Below are 17,213 nucleotides of genomic sequence, written 5' to 3'. Positions count from 1 at the left end.
GAACTAAGCTTCCCTTTTTGTCTACCTTGAGGATCCGAAGAAGAAAAACTGTACACAGACAGATTTTAAAGACTGAAGTCAGCAGGACACTATTTTGACAGAGCTGCCTCAGGCCAACACAACTTGCTAAGCAGGGCAAGGCAAACGTTTTCTCTTCTGTCTGCACTCGTAGCCTCCCAGCACAGAGAAGCTACTGTACAATGGCGAAATCCACCCAGCTCATATTTACCAGTGCAAAGTTCAAACTCGTCAAGGATATTGTGCCAACGTATTGTTGAGTATAATTTCATTATTCAAATTCTAATTCTTGAGAGCTGAACTATTATTCCAAATGCATGTCTGATAATTAATTAATGAGAATCAGTGCATATTAACTTGTCTCTGAGAACATACGTGTTACAGATAGAACCTACAAGCTTGACTGTAACATGTTATAGTCAATGTGTATATTAACTCTTAAGTTATGAACCCTGTTCTTTGTTGGGAGAGGGGGAAGTTTGGAGTTCAAGCTGTCACACCTTCAGTCCAGCCTAAGGTGCCTTTATCACTTCCCTTTATAAATCCTCTTTTCCTGATGTCATCGTGGGAGCCTCCCTTTCAGGGAAACGCTCCATGTTCCGTGAAAAACCAACCAGCTGATCACAGTCGCCATGATGTCTTCGCTTATCTTAGAGCTCCTTCTGATATCGTCACCTCTCCCATGTCACACACCTGAAGAAGGATCCACAGTCAAATAAATCTTTTCCTGTTCCTTTGCAGCCTGCACATCCTGACGTAGCTACTTACTTGAATGTCTATTATACGTAAGTAAGTACAGAAATGTATATGTCTTATTAAAAATGCATTCTCACACACTTGTCATCTCATGATCTGGTCATGTGAGTGATTTTCTACAGGAGTATCACACCCTCTGTTAACATCACACTAAAACAGACATAAGCAGAAATTAGGTTAACGGGTTAGTACTGTAAAATTCATAACAGTGGGAGAAAATGTGTTGTTTCCTATGTATACAAAGAATGCTTTATATACCAAAAAATTTTAATCATTCATGTGTGTTTAAGTCTGTCACACCATGACAGGGATACACAATATTCAATAACAGAAAATCCTTTCAATTTGAGTGCAACAAACTCACAGTGCAATTTTTCACCGTTTAATTTCTTCATCTGTAATATAAATCAGCTTTCTGCATTAGCATGTACATCCAATCCTGTATGACACACATGACAAGCTACCAGACACTTTTGTGCCTGCTCTGTTTTGTGCTCAGTATTGTGTGGTCTATACACCTGCACAAGAGGTGTAAGATATTCAACAAACCAGAGGAAAACATTTGGTCCAGCGTGTTGCTTAGGTTGGTAGTAGGTGATCTCATCCAGCCTTTTGTTAAAAAAAACAGGTTTCAACGGTGTAGCCTATCTCCGTCTGTCAAGGGTTCCCCCGATTCTAGCCATCATATAACTAATGCTGTTGTTTTAAATTTAAAATGAATAAATGTAATAATAGTAAGCAACAAGAGCAACACCAGCGCTGTAAACCATACCCCACAATAGCAGCGCACATGGGGTACTGCGTGCTGCAGACGCTGTTTTTACCAGCTTGTCTCCAGTACTGTAATGCGCGCACGGACCTCAACGCACACAGCCAATCAAACGACACGGTCTGTAGCTACACTGATCGAAATTGCTAATGCGCCCCTAAGACCACACCTGATGCCCCTGGTAGGCAATCGTCTCGTAGCTACAATATATGTTTTTTTTTTCTGTCATAGTAACAGGCTAGATGAGAGAGTATGTGTGTAAGAGAGAGGATTGGGAGGGCAAGGATCAATATTATGTATCTCTACCGCGATCTGCAGCGGTGGTAGATTTTTGCCAGTTTTGACCACAAAGAGAGAGAGAAAATAAATGACAGACGAATCTGGCAGATTTCTGCCAATGGGAAACAATGGTAATTATAACGAATCAAATGTGATTTATCATTACCCCCCTCCCTACACGCGCGCAGCTTTTTGAAGAGGACGTTAGCTACTGTCATACGTGAAAAGACAGCCGTGAGAACAGCAATCGCCGTTATTAAATGTCATTTTTAAAAAAAATAGCTGCCTCCTGCTTGACGGCGGTTTCCAGCAGCCCGTGCAGTATCTTTTAAAGCGAGATGGCAAAGCGAGCCCGCGGAGTGTCTCCGCTCCACCATCACCCGCAGCAGAGGTAGACTCCCGTGGCGCTCTGCTCGCCCATGCTGCTCCCGTGTGCACGATGAGCGTGGCTCTGCAAGACCTGCGGAACAATGTAAGTGGCGACGTTTGGGTCATTTTGATCTCTTCCTGTCTCGCAGAAATGGTAAGGCTGCGAGACGCCCAAGGTGCTGCGGAACAAGCAGAACCTGTCGCTCCTGCTCCGTCTCTCTGCCTGTGACTCGGGTGTTCTCCGCCTTTCAATATGTCAGCGCTGTATTACCATAGTTAGCTGTGTAGAGTCCGCTGTGTTCTCTTCGTCTTCTTCATCTTCTTCTTCTGCAGATAAACACAGAGATGCAAAGATTTTCTTGTTTGTTTTTTTTAATTGCGCTGGGAAAGGAGTTATAATGTTCAAGTTAGAGGGAAACCCAGTATTCCCGTACGTTGTGGAAATGCGAATTTATGTTGGTGCCTGCCGCAGCAAGTGCGAGTAGGAACGTGTTGCGCTTTTGAGTTGGGTTTACTTTTAATTCTTAATTCACCCTGTGAGAAATTGTTAAACTTTTGCGATATCAATTAAAAACAAATATCGTATAAACCGCAACCCTTCATCTGTTTGCTAGTTAGTTTGCTATTGCTACTATATATTTTGTGGTAGAAATAGGAGTAGCAAGTGGTAACGTAGCATAAGAACTAGTTAATAGTAATGATACAGAACTGATGAAAAACATTTGCTACATTATCATCTTATTCAGCAGATTTTTTAATGAAATACTGATTATACCCAGTTGATGACAACTGAATGCGATTCAATCCGTTGTAATACATTAATTGTATTTTCTTTGGCTGTGTAGTGCACCTGGCTACATTTAGTATGCACGCAGTACATTTCTACAGAAACGTTCAAGTGGGCGCATGGACGACTGCATTATAAAAATGATTTGTTACAGTTCAGGAGAAACAGCAGTACGTTTCATTCATTGAGGTGAGAAGATTTCGCTTTTCTTCCCGTTAGGTTACGGAGGTTTGAAGAGAACGGTCCCTGCCTTCATTACCCTGATTATTTATGAGGGGAGTGCGGAATATAACGTTTTCAGAAAAAAAAATTGTTAACGTAAACCAACTACACAGTCCTTTTATTTTTAAACTGAGATAAAGGGTGTTTCTGCGAAGATCTTACCGGGACGTACTCGCGCTTTTTCGCTTTACTGTCATTAGTCTAAGCCGTCTGCCTTCTTTTCTGCATTCAGTCGGTCCGACCGACGGTGCTTTTTCACGGTGAGCACCCGCAGCCCTAGTCTTAATCGGAAGACACATTATAAGCCAGAGAAGGCCTTCGGTCCAGCTTGGCCGTTCGTCTGCTGCGAGCACAGTAGTCCAAGAGGATCCCGTTCATCCTTGTTTCCAGCGTGGTTTCCTCTTAAGTCCTACTGTCAATGCAGAAAAACGAGAGCGCTGACCGTAGTGGAAAAAATTTCACCCCGCAATGTGTGGTTTTAACAATCCTGAGTTTGTTATCAACACCATTTCAGTTCTAACCGGAATATTAGTATTTTTACCTAAATTCAATATATGCCGAGAGAACGGAGTTTTGTTAACACGAGACACGTCAAAGCAGTTTTAACACTTTTGTAGATTTTAACAGAATTGACTTCTGTCAACTGTTTTCAAGTGATCTCTCTTGGGTGCTCCTAAAATGTTGTGCCTTGGGATGCTGAAGTGGGTTCTGTGCCATTTTTTCAGGGCTAATGTTGGATATTATTGGTTTAGTTTCCTTGTGTGCATACTTGTACATAATGATATGTATGAAATGTTCGTGGAAAATGCATTGGGATGGGGTGGGGCAGTATTGAGAATTAAGGTAATAAGGTGGTTATAGTTGAATTACAGGTCTTAATAGTCTGCGGACTGCAGGGGGGTTGTATTATAGAGCCTCCTTTTTACTGTGTAGAAAGCCCTGTGTAATTTCTCCTTTATCACCCTCACTGGCAGGTCAAACCTCCCAGATGAACTGGTTTTCAGACTAATGTATATTATCTGTTTCCTTGAGATCCCAGAGTAACAGTATGTGTGTGAGAGAGAGGGGGAGATAGTGAGAAACGGAGAGGAGCCTCAGAAAGTGCTCAGTGTCTGTTCCCTCTGAATGCATTGACACAGCTCACAACAGATCAGACATGGATAGTCTAGAATTGAGGTGGAGAGCTCCGATTTGTGGATTTTTCCCTTTCAGGTGATTATTTTGCATTTACTTGCATGGAGAGTAGGAGAAGAGTTTTATAATCTGCTTTGCATCTGATAGAAATAAAAAGCAATTAATGTGATTATTAATAAGCCATAGCCAAGTACAGTGTTGTTTGTGCTAATTAACAACCCTGAATGTGTTGTAAATCAATTAGTACATCTAGACTGAGGGTGTTTGCTTTTATCTTCATTATCTGTTTAAAAGGCATAATTAATAACCCGATTATGTCCCATATGGTGCCTGTGGGGAACAGGAGACTAATATTCTAGAGGGACCAGGGTTCTTGCTGAGTTGCAGTGGAGGTCAAACCGGGCTCCTTGGACACTATTCAAGCATCCCCTCCAGAAAGAGCAAGGGGAACTTTTCACTGAGCGATAAAATGAACATCCTCATGTGGCTGCAGTCAGTGTTTCATTCGCTAATAGAACCGCTTGGGCTAAAGTTTGCTGTGGGTCAATCGGCTTGCAGCTCTGCCATCAATATTGTATCAATACTGTGAAAACAGTGACAGCCATGCTGCGAAGGGCGAGAGGGCTATTCTAATGCATTACAATTTCAAAATAATGGTTGAAGTAGTTCAGATGGGGTAGCTGCGTCAGCATGCGTAGGCTGCAAAGGAACAAGTAATAGGTTTATTCCATGCTGAAAAGAGAAGAAAACCTGAAGAAGGCTTCACAGCCGAAACATTGTGTTGTCTTTCTTCTCGTTTCAGCATGGAATAAACCTATTACTTATTTATAATAATGGGTGCATGAACCCTGAGATGGGTCCAGTTAAACGCTGCAAAAATTCAATTTCTTCTTCTTGGTGGCACTTCTTAGTGAAAGTTGGCACCACAAAACATTTCGGTCAGCGACAGTACAGTAAAGAGGAAGATCATTTGCTATTATTGGGAAGGTCAGGGTGGGTGACAAGTTCCTCCAGCTTGATTAAAGTACAGTCCAGAGCCTCTGCGATTGCCCCTCTTTGTGGTAATTTGGAATCAATAGGCTCCACAATTGCCCCTCCCTGGTTTCATTTGGCAAAGATGTGCCCCCACTCCTCTGATGCAAAACACCTGATCAGAGACCCTTCCTATTCCATTCTGTATGCTCTGGAAGTTCCCGGTCTCTTTTGGCATGGCTGTGTGACTTCCACGTGTGAAACACTCCCGACACCAATGTAAATTTAAGGACCAGTTGATCCTGTTCTCGTTAAAATATTACAGCCCTGCATTTATCACAAGATTCATTGCCTGGTGTGAAGGCAAGCACTGGGCCTTGGACCCTGAGAGATTTATTTTCTCTAGTCGGGCTGTTTTTTCCTCCTCTGTACCCAGTGGTCTTCTGCATCTTTATTGAAAATGTAAGAATGTCTATAAAGCACTGTATAGCAACTTGTTGTGAAGGGTGACATATAAAGAACCAAATATTACGTTCAGCAGGTTTTAGACTAATTTAGCACTACTTCAAAACTGACTTTGCAAAGGTTGAACTTCGGGCTGCACTAGACTGAAGTGAAACGGACCTCAGGCTTACCTCAGCTCTCCACAGAGAAGCTCAAAACCCATGTGAGAATTCACAATTTCCAATTTCATTGTTTACAAAATGTCATATTACATTTTTACATTCTTAGAGTCTTTTGCAGCAGTGTTTAGTTGTGGCTGTAACATTTTGCAGGCAAGGTATATTACATCAAAGATTTGTGATCATGCATACACCCCGGATTAATATTTTTGTGCAGGGAAGCCTAGTGTGTGGTGTCACTAATCACAATTCACTGGTCATCAGCCACTTGTGATGCTCTGCTATTGTCTCAAATTAAATCAAAATAAGAGATAAGCTTCTGTTGCTTTATCATCACTATTTGTTAATTTACTCTACACAGTCACTGGGACTACTAAATTGGCATCAGGACTGTTAGGTAATTTAACAATTAGATGCAGAACCATGTTGGCAGTCTCAGTGTGCTTTGAAATAATATGTCTGCACACTTTTAGTCTCCTTTTGAACAGTTTGTTGTCCTTTTAATAGGTTGAGGTTAGTAAACGTAGATTCCTGCTCGGCCTGAGGGTGTTCCTGCAGTGTCTTTTCTGTTTCTTGCTGTGCCTCTAAAGCTTGTATGAAAGCTTTTATGATGTCTCCTAAAGTCTACAGATGTAAAAGGTAAGAATGCCTACAGCCAAATGAAATGCTTCTGAGGCAAAGTATGACTTCTACGTCTCAGATAAAAAGGGTTTAGGGTGGGCGCTAGAATCCCACAAATACCACCAATGTGTAAGACAGTCTGGTTGTAGATAGGTAGAAATTCTATCAGTACATGGTCTGAAACGTTTTCATCCTACATTTGAAGCCAAGTCAAGTCCCAGAGTCTACACCTACATTCTTCTGTTCCACTTAATTCTTTCCTCCTAGAAAGAGAACAGTACTTAAAGGTAAGCTGTGCCTGGGGCAAACTTATTGCTCCCAGGATAGACAAATGTGTGTGGTTCGCCCAATGTATTTATCCACAACAAAAACACATCTCTAGGTCCAGACTCTGAGCATTTCTTGTAGCCAAAGAGCTTAAAAACAGATTTCTTAGCTTCATAGCATAGTTTCCCACTAGAACTGACTATTGCAATGCCCTTCCCACTGGGGTATCTAAATCCACACTGAACAAACTTCAGTATGTCCTAAACTTGGCAGCCAGAATCCTGACTGGTCACATGCAAGTGATCACATTACTCCCATCCTGGAGTCCTTACACTGGCTTCCTATCAGATTTCATGTTGACTTCAAAATCCTTATGCTCACCTATAAACACTACATGGTTTAGTACTTCAGTATGTATATGACTTATTATCGTCTTACTTTCTACGTCTCAAACTTTGTCTTTCCAATTCTGGTCTTTGTTTGTCTTCAAAGCTTGTTGACGCTCTGTGGGTGACAGAGGCCCCAAAGTTCTGGAATTCTATCCCCTAGGATATCAGATAGTCAGCTGTCCTGAGCACATTCAAAATCCAGTCTCAAAACCTTCTTCTGCAGAAAGTCTTTGATTTAACTGGTGTCTGTGTCTGCTCCTTGCACCTTGTACTGCATTTCTAATCCCTTGTGATTATTGTGTTAATTTTGATATCTCCTATCCTAAAAAAAACTATTTTTTACTTTTCCTGTAAAGCACTTTGAGAAGCTACTTTTATCAAATGTGCTATGTACAATTATTATTATTATTGTAACTTGAGATACTACAAACAAGTGCCACATCTTTTGGATTCTCCCATCTGTAAGAGAGGGGAACCACTTTGAACTCCCTTGTGTTACATTCCCACTAATTACAATTGAATGAATCCAAGTGAGAATGAAAACACCAGAAAGTGTCCAAGCCTCTAGTGGTCATTCTATTTAACTGCAACTGTATTCCTCAGCATACAGTAAATTACATACTGTACATAACACTCATCCACAAACAGGAGCATACAGTACTGCTGCTCAGTGCTGAGGAAGAATCCCACGCCTATAACTACTTATCAGCTTATGTTCAGGTTTGGCTGTTGTTTTGCAATAGTCAGTCAGAGCTACCTGGAGTAAAGACAAGTCTCATACAGACAAGCTGCTTTAATTGTACAAATTAAAAGGGATAAAAATATAAATGACCTGCTTCTGGCCTCTAATTTGTCCTAATCTTGTTTTCATCTACCTTAATCCATGTAAATATTTTAAAATATGTGTGCTTCTAATGTCATCATGTTTGTGACATGATTTCAGGATGATTCAGAAACAGTTTGTGCTATTTTGCTACCGTCAGAATGCACTGTGTCTAATTATCCTTTGATCAGAGCCAATGCCTCAAAACACCACAACAGAAGGTTCATCTTACTGAAGGCAGGCCAAAGCTAAGGAAGGGGACAGAGGACTCCTGCAGCTCACACTGACATCACCACAGATGACAGCAGTGAAGCCTGAGTGCTAACAGGGGTCACTGTTGACACATCTGTAAGCCGATGAAACCCTGACCAACATCGAACCCGCCCAATCCCAGCAGCAATTGGCTGATAGTGTCCCGTTGCTAGGGGATTTCAAAGAGAGCTCGGACTGAGTCAGTGATCTCCGGTTACTGCCCTTGTGTACAGTAGAGTTCAACCTACGGGGGGGAGGGAATTTGCGGGTTGGGTATCTTTGAAGCCCCTGCCTGTTTTTCTGTCGTGTATTTGTGCTGATGTAAAAAACGGAAATTTTGATAAGATCAGATTACTGTTTGTCCTGACAAATTCAATAAACAAAAGTTTACATTTAGAATAAACAGTCGCTCATTCTAATGGCTGCAGATTGCATTTCTGTTTTTAGATCGTTTTCTTTTGTACTGTATGTGATATTAGATGTGATCTGATTGCATTCCAGCTCTAAATGTTTAGAATTGTCTATGTATGCAAAATAGCTTTTTGAAGGATTGTAAAGACCAAGTAATTACATGTATGTTTCTTCAGTGTGTAGAAACATGTGTCACTCTCACATCTTGCTACACGCTGCAGAAACATACTTGTAATTCTTCTTTTAGCAAACATTCAGCCTTTCTCACTGTAGATCTATTTCACTTAATTTTCAACATATCTTCACTCATTAATTGTGCTTTTGCTATTTAGGTGATTTGTGCTTCTCTGAGGTGAGTGAGCTTTTAAAAAATACAGGGAGCTCTTTGGGTGCTTTGTGCCCTCTGACATCTTTGGCAGTTACTGCTTTGTCACCCATTTGGGGATGTGGGTGATAAAAATCAACCAAAGAATTTACTGTATTTCATAGACCACATGGTATGTGAGAAATGTTAAAACAAGAGAGGCCACTTTCCCTACCCTGTTTGTCTGCCTATTAGTTGCTTAATTGATCTGAGGACTTTAAAGGCCATTTCTTGAATGTTTTATGAATGATTACAAGGAATCACCTTCAATGATGTGACTGGAGAGCTTATGTCTGACCCCCACAATCCTTTACCTACAAGTCATACCTCCTCTTTTTAGTCTTAAGAGCTACACCCTCTGTGTTTCCAATTGTTTCACTGTGAGTTTTGAAGCAGACTGTTCAGTTGACTTTGCCAATCCATTTCAGGATTTGAAAATCTTGTAGTGTGGCGTCATGATGGATGTGATGGATGGTGTTACTGCCTCAGAGTTCTCACAGAGTTTTATATTAACCTCAGGCACTTGTTTGTGTGGAGTTTGCATGGTCCACACATTGGTTTGGGATTTTGCTGGGTCCTCCAATTTCTCCAAGAACACCAGACAGGACCTGGTTCAGTCCTGACTGGACAGACCTGCTGTCAGGCCCTGTTTCTTTTGACATTCCTCAGCATGACAAGTATTTTCCTGCATTTAAAACTATCACATACTGTACTGTTCTGGTAAATTTACTTGAGGTTTTTCCCTGTCCTTGGCGTTCTTTTTGGAGTTTTTTTCTAGACATGATACAGAGCTGCCAAGAGATTCCTAGAGTAGGTAGGCAGAATTCAAGAGTGATTAGAGACAGAGGAGGGTTGGCGAAGAGAATATTTTGAAAATCACTAAACATCTGCTAACACAGCTAACACAAAATGCTGGTTAACATGGGTACTCATTTAAGACAAGCGTGATTTTAATGGAGTTAAACATTTCTTAAACAATTAACTATGCCGCCTTGGATTTTGAATTATATACAAGTGGAGAAGAGGATAAACTGCATACAACACTCACCTATTGAAAGACAGTGCAGTGCCAGTACAGTACTACCTACCTGAGGATCTGCTGCCAAACCTGTATGCTGAAATATAAGTAGAATAAGGATATGTTATTACATATGTTATTACCAAGAGTGGAAGCTACATTTTAGGTTTAGAAGATACATTTTATTTAAGGTTTATCTGGAATTGGATGGAAGAATATTGTTTTATAGAGCAATGAGATATAACACTGAGGCAGTGTGCAGTACAGAAATAAGATACAGATGCAAGTTGTTCCTTTTGTATGCATGATGGAATTATGTTGCACAGATCTTTGCTACACTTTGCTTCCTCAAGACCAGCCATGGAAAGCTGAGGCTTGGTGGTGTTGAAGGAGAAGATGGTGTTGTTCTGCCCTTGCTACTCAAACTCACTGGGTTAACTCATTCTCAGCCTTGAACAGCACTATCACCTCAGTTATTGAAATAGTATTGTGCTGAAGATATCTGCCTTATATATGCAGACAGGGAATCAAAATTTAGGTAATTATTTTGTAGTTTTGCAGACCTGGCAACCTGACCTACATATGGTCAATGAGAAGAGGTCAAGTTAAAATGTTAACTTCCAAACATCGGGTCATAGGAAGCCATTCAGAAAGTACTACAGATCTGTGTGACCACAGCTACAGACCCTGGCCCTTGACTGTGTATGTGTTTGACTGACAGGGACTTTGTTCAGCTTTCTCTGTGCTCTTGCAAGTGCAGTGACGTTCCTCTTACAAACAGAATACCTGAACAGTTTTGCACAAAAGCTTTTGTTATTGGGTGCTTTTGTTGATAGGAATTTTACTGCCCTTATTATTTAGCATTCTGCCAACTGCGCACTGCGGAGATTCTTTCGAAAGGAGAAAGCAGAGCGTGAAAATGCAGCGTTGTTCAACCAAACACAAGCCGCGCGTGTAGTCAGCAGACTGGGCTCTCAAGTCTTTCTGCTGAGGATTGAGAGAGCAGGCTGCCTCTACGCAGCTCAACCCCACCGCACAACAGGGTCTCCTCCGCTGCGGCCTGCTTTCAAACTTGGAAAATGATGGAGGGGGCGGGAAGAGTTAGAATGATGTAGGAAGAGGAAGTCGGGCAGAGAAATGGTATAGTGGAAAAGAGAGGACAGCAGGAGGGCAAGGAGAAAATGGTAAAGGTGGAGTGTAAGTTATAGGGAGAAAGAACAAGAAATACTGCAGGAGAGTGATAGAGGGAGATGGGTAAAAGATAGAGAAAGAGGAGACAGAGAAGAAAAGGTAAGAGGACAAGAACAGTAAGAGAGGTAGGGGGGATAGTGATAGAATATCCCTGCAGCTGTTTTGTAGATGGTGGTGGCACTGGCCCACATACAGTGCAGGCAACCTGCAGTGGAGATATCCCATGAGCACTGGTCTGGGATCTGGTGAAACCTGTCCACCAACTGCCTCTTCCAGGGCACTCCTGTGGAGATTCAGTGAGCTGGGGCTCTGGTTTGTGGAGAGACACCTGCCCCACTAGCTGATGTTCAGATAAAACGTGTAGGAGCATATGTGTGATTAACTGCTTCCATCCATAAAATGCATCCTTGTCTGAGGGTTTGAAATTATTTGTACTGTATATACTGTATGTGTTTACTTATTCATTTGCCCAGTGTTGAACATTCAGACTGTCTTGTGAAAGTCTTAAATGCATAAGTACCACCTTCACCAAAAATGACAAGAACCCAAGAATTAGGTGTATTAAAAGGTTTATTGTGTGCTGGCTGAGGGATAACCTCCTGGCCATAGGATGAGGAGGCTGGGATCCCCATGCGGAATGAGGAGTGACTAAGGGGCAGCTGCAGAGGTGGAGATGGGTTGGAGGAGGGATGTTAAAATCATATTTATAATGTTTAGGTGAAGAAATGAGGTCAGGATTGATTAAGAATTACCAACAGCTGAGGCTGATTGTTCTCGGCTGTTGTTATCCCTCCCAAGCCTTTTTTTGTTGCTTCAGTTGTTACATAAACTGTGGGGGTGAAATGCAATATCACTGACATCATCAATATCATCTCATTGTCATGATATTTAATTGAAATTATGTCTTGTTTCTTGCTTCTTGTTTTTCCTTTAAACATTCAGCTGTGTGATTATTTTGCCGCCTCCCACACAATCAGCGGTTCATGACATGGTGATATTATGTGTGTTGCGTAATATCAGTTGCATTCAGCTTCTGAAAAAAAATGAGTTTGTTACTTGGAGGATGGGGATGAGCTAAGGCTTTTTAGTCTGGAGAGCAAATGGGACATTATCTCAGGAATTTGGTGGTTTGTACAGAACCTATTATTTCTCCTTCAACTGCAAAATGTTTGTATTCCTTTTAGGAATTATGCAGTGAAAATCATTATAGAAGTGTTGCTTTGAAAAGAATATTGGTATGTCATTTCCCGCATTAGGTTTCTAATTAGGTTTTTAGAGTGCTCTGAATTTACATGCATGAGAGAGTTCTGTGTCATTATGAGATTTTCTCACTGTTCATGTGTGAGAGCCCTGTGTCCATGTCAGACCCATGAGAATGTCATTGCCATATTAAGTTATTCATACTGTCTGGGGCAGAAGCCATTATTGGAGGTGAACAGTTACATAAATATACATCACAATATAATAAGTGAATAAGTGACATGATAAGTGAAAAATATTTGCAAAACCTGCATGCTTACAAAAAATAAGATTCAAAATAATTACTTAGTAAAGGGAATTTTCTTATATTAGCATACGCTGCAATGTACTGTATGTATACAAATGAATTGAAAATTATTGTAATTCCCCAACATTTATATATATATGCAGAATTACAACAATATAAGGGTGGCATGGTGGTATGTCATAGCTCTTGGTTTTGGGTTCAATTCTGAACTGTGGCACCATTTGTGTGGAATTTAAATGTTCTACTCAGGCTGAATGAAATGTCTAAATTGTCCCAGTGTGCTTTTGTGTGTGATGGACTGGCATTCTACCAGCACCATGCCTTGAGTGGTGGGTGTGCAGTAATCCCTTGATTACCACATTCTCTCTGTGTACTCTCACCACAAGTTTTGTGCTTCACACGAAGTTTCAGAAGGCTGTTATACAACTTGTTTGCAGAATCTGTGATGGAGGCTTTGGCGTGGTATCCTGTGGTAATTGTAATCCATAAAAATCATTTAGAAGGGAATTTCACACTAGGTAGTCTGTGGGTTTGCTATGAATCGTTTCCTTTTTTATTTGCAGTTTTCCATGTTTTCCTAGCTAGTCCTTCTTTGCAGTGTGGATGGAAGTCATTAGCAGCCCTTACTTTCACACTTTAATAAATAAAAAAGCTCTTGAGAATGCGACTGTGTGTCACTGAAGGCAGCTGCTGGGAGGCTGGTAGCAGGTTCTGCGGAGGTGGGATGGTATGGATCCAGATCTCTGCCGCATGTCTCAGTAACCCCCTTCTCTCTGTCCTCCTGACAGCACAGGGAAGCAACCATTTAGAAGAGCCCCCCCCCCCCCCCTCCTTACATAACACCTCATTACAGATGAATGTGAATGCGCAGGGATTGCCGTCCTCTTCAAAACACTAACACATTCATTTGCTGCCCAGTGTGCAGTGTCAGGCCTCCGGACTTCACAGTGCCCTGCAGTCGGGGCCTCGTGATGGGCAGTGTCACAGTCCCTGACAGGGACATGCCTGATAAAGCACCTAGGTCCTATTCTGCTGCAGGTGAGGCATACAATAATCCCAGACACCAGTGTTTGAACGCTTCATATGCAACAGTATTAGGCACCAATTTGTTTGCGTCCATTAAACACTGCTTCTTTAAATACAGTCATTAATCATTGATGTAATTTTTTTGAACAGATGTTTTCATCCAAATTGATTTTTTCATCCAAATGTGTACTAGCTTGAGTAAAGACTCCCAGGTGAGTAAATACATTTTATACAAGGGGTCCTAGCATGATTGTCTGCTGCTTTACTTCCAAAAAAGGCAAGCTGTTAAATTAGTACACCAGTTCTACATAATCCCCTGAGTTACATTAGTTCTGACACCCACCCCACATCGTATAAATGTGGTCTCCACATTTTAATTTTGGACAGCTAGAATAACAGAAAATCTTTTTTTCACTTTTTTTTTTGCTTTGGAGACTCGTCTGTGTTTGCTGTTTATTTGCAAATCAAGTTAAAAACTCCAGGCATTTGTGAGTGTCTGCAAGATTGCTCTGTCGCATTGTTGAAACTGACACCCCGGCTTCTTTCAAGACACAGATGGGCGAGAGCCTTCGATTATTTAGCCACTAAGTACCAAACGGGCTAGTTATGTTCTGAAATCTGGAGTGTCGACATGCAACAATGAGCCAACCATGGGAATCCCACTGCGTGCCCTAACCTGCACTGGAGCAGGAGGAATAATGGGGTTGGGTCAGTGCCTCTCATGATAGCGGACTGGTCTTTGTGTGTTGTACGGTTCATGTAAAATATTTTTGCTTTATTATTTAGCAGCAGAAGGACTTGTTGCTTATTTCCCCCTTTCAGAAATGATGCCTTCAACTCTTGTTTGGGTTTACTTTTGGGAACACCCATTATTTCTGGTTGGTGTCTACTTGTTGATGAAGTCTGCTCTCCTCCCACATGCCCACCTGTTTAAGTTTGTCATGATGTCAGCTTTCTGGTGCCTTCAGTGGCCCCAGGAAGTGGAGCTCTGTCTGCCCACCAACTCCCAGTGCTCACCAAGCAAATCAAACAAACCTTAACCCAGTCCAGTCCATCCACAACTCCTCATTGTTGCTTTTGGAATCGTGGTCACAGACATCGCCTGGCACAAACTAGAGACATCTGGACTGTAGGGATCAGCTTGCGCTCCAAGCAATCATCCCTGATAGCTAAACCAGTTGTGAAACTAGACCCTGCAGGCAGTCTTTTTGAAAAGTGGGAAAGCCCAGGGTGAAGACAAAGGAGAGTTTGACACGAATAGTAGGAAACCACAGCAAAGCAAGGAATAATGCATGTTTCAATAAGGGATGACTATAGGCACAGTATTAGCCTTTTAACCTGGTAAACTGGTTAAAACTTGGACTAACTGTGGGAATACCATGATTAACTGTGGTAACCTTTTCCCAGAAGGTTCAACGTTCAGTTCTGCCCCCCCCCATCACATTCTTTCTCACTCGCTTTCCCTCCACTTTCATTTTCCTTATTTTTTCTGCCTCCCTCTCTCTTCTGCAATCTGTTTCTTTCTCCCTCAATCTTTCTCTTTCTCTCACCCAGTCTTACTGCCTTCCCTTCTCTCCCTTCTCTCATTTCCATGCTTATTCAGTTGAGTCTGTTGAGAAGAGGGAGGGATGGGGAAGGTAGTCGATCTGCTTCGCTGCTTCAGCACAGGGATTGCAGCTCAAGACTGTTTCCTAACGTTAAATAATAACGTAGTGGCTGTCATAGCTTTCAGCTGATTAGTAAAAAGGTAAATTCTTGTTTATTCTTTCCTTCAGAAAGACTTAGGGCTGGCAGTGTTTGTTTCATGGTTGTTGAGTATCATTGAGTCATTGTGTTTGGCAATGCAGCAGGGTGTTTCAGTGGGCTTTCTAAGGTTGATAAGTTAGTTTTGAAAAGATGTGTGGCAGATAATGAGTATTTTGTAATGTGCAACCCTCTGTGGGCAACATTATTTGTGTGCCAGTTGTAGGTGGTTCTGGTGTGTGTTAGTGTGTGTAGCAGTTTCGCAATTTGCTTTGCAGTGTGTCAGTGTTACATTAGTGTTACAGTACATCTGCTGTGTCTAAGTGTTGCATTTCACTGGGCTGTGTAGCAGTAGTCATTTGTTCAATGGTATGTTGGAAAATACACCTCACTGAGGAAGACTGATGACAAGAACATTTCCCTCTTTGAGATGGGCTTCTCTCTCATCTCAGCCTGAACAGCCTGATCTCTCCCTTCCTTCCTTTCTCCTGGTGTCTCTGCTGTTGTCTGAATGTGTGCGCTAGTTCACAACAGACTTTGTGATATAGTCTTCACAAGGGAGATGTGTGTGGCAACACTTGTCAGCGCCAGAGAGCTCCTGCCAAACACAATCTCCATGAGCAGTGTCATAAACACATCCTGGGACCACTGGAAGAATAATTTTTTTGCAAAGTAAAACACAATACTTGTATTTTACAATGTTTATATGGGGTGCATTGCACTATAGAACATACATATGTGGGGAAAAGGTAGTGCTGCAATACTACAACATTTTTGTGATCTATTCTAAAGCATTCATTCTGTGGATTATCATTATTTATTACTGTAAACCATGGAGGATTTTCTGGCACATTATCACCTGGGAGACTAAACTGGACAGATTTAACTTGAAGGGCTTATATTGACCTATAAGCATATATAATAATATATAAGAAGCACATACCTTTAGTCACTTAATAGGATCCCCAAATGACTTAATCTGATTTGATTGTTTCCAAAATTCACATTCTTGGGGCAGTTTCAAACAATTTAGAAATATAAGCATGTTTTAGCTCTTCCTGAGATGAAAGACTCTCTTTTGACTTGACACTTTGTCAGAGACATTTGGAAATTGACGTCAGCTGATGTTGTCTGACAGCAGAGCTAAGGATGATCGGATTCCTTGGTTCTGTGGAATATTTGTACATGTGCAGCATAAAAGACATGGCAGTGTGGTGATTGATGCTGGCGACACTGGGATGACTCAGTGACTTGTGGAAAATGGCCTAGTCTGTGACATGAACCTCCCAGTGCATTAAACACAGAAAGATAGTGTTATAAACTGTAAAGTGTGCTCTCATCAGTATTCTAGCACGGCACTAACAGTATGAGAAGGACTATCTCTAGAGCCCACACTGTGTTTGTGTGAGCCAGCATTTGTCCTGGATTGCGGTTATTTTAATTTCATGAAACGTACTGTTTACACTTTTCTCTGTAGCGGTACATGGTATTAACTGTGTCCTTATCCTAAAGTGAATTTTCAGATTGCTATGAGAGTCCCCCCTCCTCCAGCTGAGTGATGAACTGATTGATATGAGCGAGTGCTGAGACTAAGCTCTGGTTCATTTGCACTGGTTCGGCTGATTACTTGGAACAGAGGATGACTGATGGTGGTGGGTGAACACTGATAAGC

The 17,213-nt window shown here is 41.5% G+C and overlaps 1 protein-coding gene across 2 annotated transcripts in view; it reads left to right on the top strand.

The window, feature by feature from the left end:
* The first annotated feature begins 1,646 nt into the window (after nt 1–1,646).
* The window catches only part of ece2b (endothelin converting enzyme 2b), a 73,459-nt gene continuing 57,892 nt past the window's right edge, over nt 1,647–17,213 (top strand). Inside the window, exon 1 of one of the 2 annotated variants that reach the window (XM_006637833.3) lies at nt 1,647–2,294. In XM_006637833.3, the coding sequence (XP_006637896.2) occupies nt 2,262–2,294 (33 nt within the window). In that variant the 5' untranslated portion in view covers nt 1,647–2,261. Of the gene's footprint in view, nt 2,295–3,148; nt 3,168–17,213 lie in introns of those variants that run through there. The other variant, XM_015361406.2, reaches the window with a different exon arrangement.

The sequence above is a fragment of the Lepisosteus oculatus genome, chromosome 13, assembly GCF_040954835.1.
Source record: "Lepisosteus oculatus isolate fLepOcu1 chromosome 13, fLepOcu1.hap2, whole genome shotgun sequence".
Classification (NCBI taxonomy): Eukaryota; Metazoa; Chordata; class Actinopteri; order Semionotiformes; family Lepisosteidae; genus Lepisosteus; species Lepisosteus oculatus.
Note: the sequence above shows the minus strand (reverse complement) of the source record. Positions and strands in the feature narration are given on the sequence as shown.